A 6,938-nucleotide genomic window follows, 5' to 3' on the forward strand; every position below is an offset into this window, starting at 1 on the left:
GACACCTAACAAAACTACTAATCTAGGCCTACTCATAATAGTATAGTGTGTGTAGATCCTCTAAGTGACATCTCTATCAGCAATGTTACACTAACATTGTAGGTCCTAACTGAAGTTAACTGTTACTCACACTGAACTGAATGAAGTCTTCCGAGTTTCACAAATTTATTACCGATCCAGCAGAAGTGAAATGACATCTCTGTCGTTCAGCCCCTTAGTGTCTTGAGGGGAATTGGGATTGACTTCATTTTATTTTTCTGTCGCCATCTCCATACTCTGTCACTGGTTTTCATGGTCTTCCTCTTCTTGGAGACAGATCTCTCGCTCTCCTCCTGCGGCTCCATTGTTGTGTGGATGGAGTGGTACGGTAAGTAGGCCTATACGCAGCCAGCAGAGTTCGAGCGGACCCGTGCTAGCTAGCTGCCGGGCGGATGCCGGGAAATGCACCGATAACGCTCGCTAGCCAGTGAACAGGCACCCGGGTTTCGCCTCGCGATCGCGGCGATGTATCTTGGGCTTGCTTTTCGCCGAGGAGAAGGCAATAAATCAACGCTGTGCCAAAATCGGACAAAAGAGGGAGGCAAAAACAATACTTGAACGGAGAGCCTCTAAGCCGACCCCCTGTGATTTTGACAAGCGTTACATGTAACGCTCTTCAACAAATCATAGATATCTTCATAATGCCGTATTTTTCATCGATTCTTTTTCATTGCTTAGTCCTTTCATAGGCATTGGCCCTTGTTTTTGCCTGTTTCACTTCATGAAATAGTACTTTTGCAATTTGGGTTCCAACACTCCTCCCCAGTCCCTTTAACAAAATTAACAATTAATTTATTAACTTTAAACCAATTACTAACTTTATCTAACTCCTGATTAACTTTAATCCAATATCAATCAAACTTGGATGAGTATAAAACAAAGTAGTATCATCAGCATACATCAAATACTTAAACATAGTAGAACTTTGAACAATATCATTAATATAAATCAAAAACAATAAAGGACCTAAAATAGAACCTTGTGGAACACCACGGGTTATTAATGAATAATTTCAGGAACAATTCTTAAATGATGTATATTGAAATCTATCAGACAAATAATTTTTAAACCAGAGTAAAGGTGTCCCACGTACCCCATAATGTTCTAACTTATATAAAAGAATAGTATGATCAACAACATCAAAAGCTTTTGACAAATCCATAAATATTCCATTAGCATATTTGTTAAGGGTTAGAGCAGAAATAATCTTATCTTGTAAATCTATAACAGCATGAGTGGTTGAATGATTTCGTCTGAAGCCATATTGACAATTAGAAAGTATATCAAATTTTATTAGAAAAGAATACAGACGGTTATATATACACTTTTCAAGTAGTTTTGATATGACAGGGAGAACTGATATAGGTCTTTAGTGTTGTAATAAATGCGGGTCATCTTTCTTGTATATTGGAATAATTTTTTTTTCAATTTTGTTGGGACATCACCAGAACTTAAAGACAAATTAAATATATAAACAAGAGGTTTAACAATGGAAAATATTATCTGTTTCAAAATATTACAACTTAGATTATCAAAACCACAAGAATACGTTGTTTTTAAAGCATTACAAATTTCCAAGAGTTCACTCTCTGTGGTAGGGTTAAAAAATAAAGAATGGAAAAAATCACATTGGAGATAATCTTTAAAATGCATATCAGAACTAGGTTTTGATAAAGATAATAATGTTTCATTACAAATATTTGTGAAATATGAATTAAAATTGTTTGCAATCATTTGAGAACCTGTTATTTTTTCGTCATTTCTTAGAAAAAATGTAGGCATTTCATTTGGTGATTTATTAAGCAGTGAATTTATAACAGACCAAGTTTTATTCACATTATTTCTATTTTCATTTAATTTACTACAATAAAATTTTTTCTTGGCGTGTCGTAATAAATTATTTACTTTATTCCTATAGTCTTTATATTTCTTTTCATTTGTTAAAGATCTATTACATAAAAATTTCTTATATAATTTATGCTTCTTATTTAAGGAGTTATCCACGGTTTGCGAATCTCTTTCTTTTTTTACTTTCATTAAGGGAAATATATCATCATATAAAAAATTCAATTTCGCAATGAATGTATCGTATGCTGCAGTTTTATTGGAAGTATCATATACTGCTGACCAATCTGCACTAATCAGTTTCTCATTCAATAAACAAATTCCTTCATCTGTTATTTTACGGGAATAATTCTGATTAATGTTTTTGTTTTTCCTTATCTTATTCAACATTAGAAATATAGGTAAATGGTCTGTAATATCATTACTAAATGTACCACAACATAATTGACAATTCATAACATTTGTGAAAAAAATTATCCAAAAGAGTTGCACTGTTTAAAGTAACGCGAGTTGCACTCTTTATAAGGGGTTCAAACCCAAATGAAAAATTAGCAATTAAAAACTTATAAGCACCTTGATTTTCTAAATACTTAAGGAGGTCTACATTAAAATCACCTGTTATAAATATATTTCTATGTTCCTTCGTTACAGTACATAGGGCTTCAGAATAAAATTCTATGAAATCGTCAACATTTGAGTCCGGTTTTCTATAAATGACACCAACAGTGTACTTGGAGTTATGTACAAAATAAACAAATACTCACAAAATCAATTTCACTTGAAAGCAAAATATCTGATCGAATTTGAAAAAAAAAAATCATTCTTTATAAAGAGACCAACACCTCCTCCACGACCAAAAACTCTATCTGAATGAATGAAAGTATAACCGGGTAAATTAAATGGAATCACAGGGTCTTTACATATCCACGTTTCTGATATTGCAATTATACTAAAAGAGTGCTTCAGTGAGGACAAAAATATGGATATATCTTCAAAATTCTTCAGGAGACTACGGGCATTAAAATGAATCATACTAAGTTCTGAGATATATATGCAATGCACATTGAATTCATCAGAGGTAAAACAATTAAATGAACTGTGGGTATTAAACAAGTGAAAATCAGGATCGATGCTAGTGAATGGATTATTCATGTCGCACAAGATTGAGTTGGTATATCTCCAATGAGCGGAAATAAACATACGACAGCATTTTTGTTCTGGCAATAAACTGAAAAAGCATAATATTGATACACTTTACGTTATATACCGATTCAAGAATCATAACACAAACAACACATCTACCATCCTCAACGTGAACAAACATGGAAGAAAACACACACATAAAAAAGGAAATCATACAAAAGAAATCTTACAGAAAAAAAAAACCAGGAGAGCGAGTGAAACGTGCAAAGAGAGATGTTGGAGTCAGTACACATTTTGAAATTATTAACTCTGTAATCCATATCCATTGGAATTTTCAAAAGTAATACCTAGTATGTTATTATAAAAGAGCTTTTATCTTGTGTAGGTATACATCATGTGTGTTCAGTTTCAACAGGCTGACTGGTCTTCAGTTCAAGAGACAGGTAAGTATAGCAGGTAAGTTATAGGTAGCTTAAGTCTTCAGTGCAGTTGATGATTTTCTTCCTTGTTTTCTGGCCATTCCCATGCAGTATGACGAAGATGCGTCCATCCACAGACCATGCAGCCTGAACCTTCACATGTTGCTGTGCCGCCTTCAGGAGTTTGCTGTTGTACTCGGTGAGGTCTTCCTGTATTCCCATGCCGGTATTCTTCAGCGACTTCCTTTTTGTGATCAGCATCTGACGATACCTGTAGCTCGTGAGCTTCACGATGACAGGCCGTGGAGGAGCGGGTCCACCCGAATTCTTGGGATCCCTCTGCTTTCCGATCCGGTGGCTGCGATCTATGTGATGTGGTTGGAGATCAACAAGTCTTTTTTTGGAGTTTTTCCCTCGCCATCTGACACACCAGGGAGTCAGTGTCTTCGTGCGGGCTCTCCTTGATTCCATAGACCCTCACGCAGTTCCGACGGGAGTACTGCTCCTGCTTGTTGAGATCAAAGGAGAGTTTCCTGGTGTTGTTAGTGCTGGACTGCAGTTGAGTCTCAAGCTTTTTTACCTGCTGTTGGGCAGCATTGAGCATGCACTGGATGTTATGAATGACGCCATCTTGTTTTTCAATGTTTGACCTCAATTCAGCTAGTCTGGTATCGATAGCATTTGACACCAAGCCAGCAACAACATTCAGGAACTCGTCATCCTCAAGTAATTCCCTGATCAGCTTTTTGTTCGACCTGGCAGTCATTTTCAGTGGTCTCTGTAAGCAGTCCAGAAAAGTCTATTTTGTTTGGAGTTTAGCGACCTAGCCCAGCTCCAGGCTAAAACTCAGAGTGAATGGGGATTACCTGTTTAGTGACAAACTGCAAACAAAGGGCTACTTAGGCTATTGACCCGATGTCGTGTGCAGGCTAACAATGTATTACACGTAGGCAAAGCAACCAGTTTCACAGTCAAGTCCAGAGGTATACCCACAGAAAAAAGTGTTTGGGACTGAGCTATCCTCGGGCTACCAGAGATATACTCACAGTTCAGATTTCAGCATCACAAATTCAGGTACTATAAACACACAAACTGGTGTACATGACTCCCAAGTAGATCCTTGTTGTGTTATCCCATGATAACTGTAGTCAAGTGTTCACAAGAGACAGTAAATGTCAGCAAATTGGAGTCAAATTACACAATTTATACCACCTTCGTGTTGCTCTCCCTCTATCTGATGTTATGCTATAAAGTATAGCATACTAATAAAGAAATGAATGTAATAAAGAAATGAATCCAAATATGATTATGCGGGCATATAGAAGGAAAAAATTTCAACCTAATGGATCTGACACACTTTTAGAATAATTCTGATAATACAATAGCATTATTACAGCCATGAAATAATCGATTTGTGCTGCATTAAACGCACAAACATCTGTTGCTTGCATTATTGTGCATACGTTTGATTTAAAGCTAGAGAGATTTATTCTAATCTATATCAGGATCTGCGATACGTTTATGTCTCTTGTGTATTTCACAAAGAATTCATTCAGTCGGCAATACGTTGATTTCTATACTTTCCCGTTAATCATCTTAAATTGGAAGTTGATAATTGAAAGTCACACGCTCACCTCCTGAATAAAACGTTGCATGTATTTCATTTTTTTTTAATAACAAGATATTAACGAGACATGAAAACTCGTCACATTGAGGACGAGTTAGGTGATACGCTTGTGGTCATCAGATGACAGTCATCTGTGATCGACAAAGAAAAGAATGTGATATAGGCACCTTGAAGTTATATTGAGCGTGCATGCGAAACCGTTTCTGTAACCACTCGGCCACGGGTCATCCACGGAAATGGTAAGACAAAAAAAAACAATGTATAGATATAACAGGGGGAAAGTCAATGCCCACTCAACTAACGTGGCCGTGTGAACATCTATTGCATTGCTAGACGGAAAAGCGGCCTTGTAACGACTGAGGTCGCTATGCCATTTCTGGCTACTTGGGAAAAATACGTCCCGCAGACATAAAACCTATAATCAGCTGGTTTTGATACCTTGCCTTTAATCACAATTTTCAGTGTAATGACGTCATCAAATTACAAAACAATGACATCGTCTTGAAAGACAATTGTTCAAAGTACAACACCTCAGTCGTCGTCATTACATACTATGATCGGTTTGACAAAGTCAACCTGCAAAATTTTGCTGCAGTCGAAGCAATGTGGTCTCCAACACACAAAAAAGAGGGATATGGCGTGTGTGTGTGTGTCTCTGTGTGTGTATAGGTGCGTTTATATACGAACGTGATTTCTACATGGACGAATATGTAATACAAAATTGAAGGAAAAAACAGTAAAATAGCTAAGTATTTTGTTTCGTGATTTTGTGGGGTTCGAACCCGCAACCTCACGTCTCTGAGACGTCGCCTTTAACCACTCGGCCATACGTCTCGACGAGAAAATATGGGGAACGTTATGGACTTGAAAGACAGTTGTTCAATACTAGTATATAATACATTCATCGTACGTTGTCAGTTTGCTATTGACATGACGATCTTTCACAGGAACATGAGGCAGGTATTAGTACCTGTATGAAATTATTATAGGCATGGTTATCAAATTCCCCTAAAATTTCCTTATAATTGCCTTATTTTTACACACAGTTATGCTATCCCTTTAAACTCGTCACAGTTTAATTAGAATCATTAACATCATACATTAGTACCATATTCAGTTCCATAGCTGATCACGTTTGCTAATTAATTAAGATTAATTGTCTAGAATGTGTCATATGGCCAACCTGTATACACACGTTTATACACACACACAATGCTAAATGTATGTATCAAACATCTGTAACACAACTTTGAACTAACTGTAGGAATTATCGCTGCACTTATCATCCATACTTTTTATCACTATCTGAAACTCCACAAAAACCACTAATTGACAAATAATCATCAATACAGAAGACTGACTTAAAGGAACAATGCAAATACCTTTCTTACAATGTATAGCTTGTTACATGTATAAATCAGCACAAAGTAACCACGACTACATTGTGTTACTGAATTGATATGAACAAATTTCATTTTGTTACAATATGCTATTTCAGTTTGAAAAGCCCAGCCTGCAAAATTTTTGCAGCAGTCGAAGTAATGCAGTCTCCAACGCAAAACAAAGGTATACTGTGTGAGTGTGTGCGTATAGGTGTGTTTACATGCAAACGTGATTTCTACATGGACGAAGGTGTAATACTCCATTGAAGAAAAAAAAGTGAAAAAAAATTTTTTTTTTCTTTCGTGCTCTTGTGAGCATCGAACCCGTACGTGTGCAACCTCACGTTTCTGAGACGACGCCTCTAACCACTCGGCCATACGTCTCGACGAGAAAATTAGAGGAACGTAAACTTATGTACGTGAAAGATGAATCAGGAATCGTTTCGTCCGCATTCCATTCTCATTTTCAGTTTTAAATTGCAA

The 6,938-nt window shown here is 36.5% G+C and overlaps 1 protein-coding gene across 1 annotated transcript in view; it reads left to right on the top strand.

The window, feature by feature from the left end:
- LOC140245003 (uncharacterized) overlaps positions 1 to 375 on the top strand; it is a 22,641-nt gene extending 22,266 nt beyond the window's left edge. The window contains exon 11 of the mRNA XM_072324597.1: positions 313 to 375. Within this exon, the coding sequence (XP_072180698.1) occupies positions 313 to 375 (63 nt within the window). The remainder of the gene's footprint in view (positions 1 to 312) is intronic.
- The last annotated feature ends 6,563 nt before the right edge of the window (positions 376 to 6,938 follow it).

This window comes from Diadema setosum, chromosome 2 (assembly GCF_964275005.1).
Source record: "Diadema setosum chromosome 2, eeDiaSeto1, whole genome shotgun sequence".
NCBI classification, from domain to species: domain Eukaryota; kingdom Metazoa; phylum Echinodermata; class Echinoidea; order Diadematoida; family Diadematidae; genus Diadema; species Diadema setosum.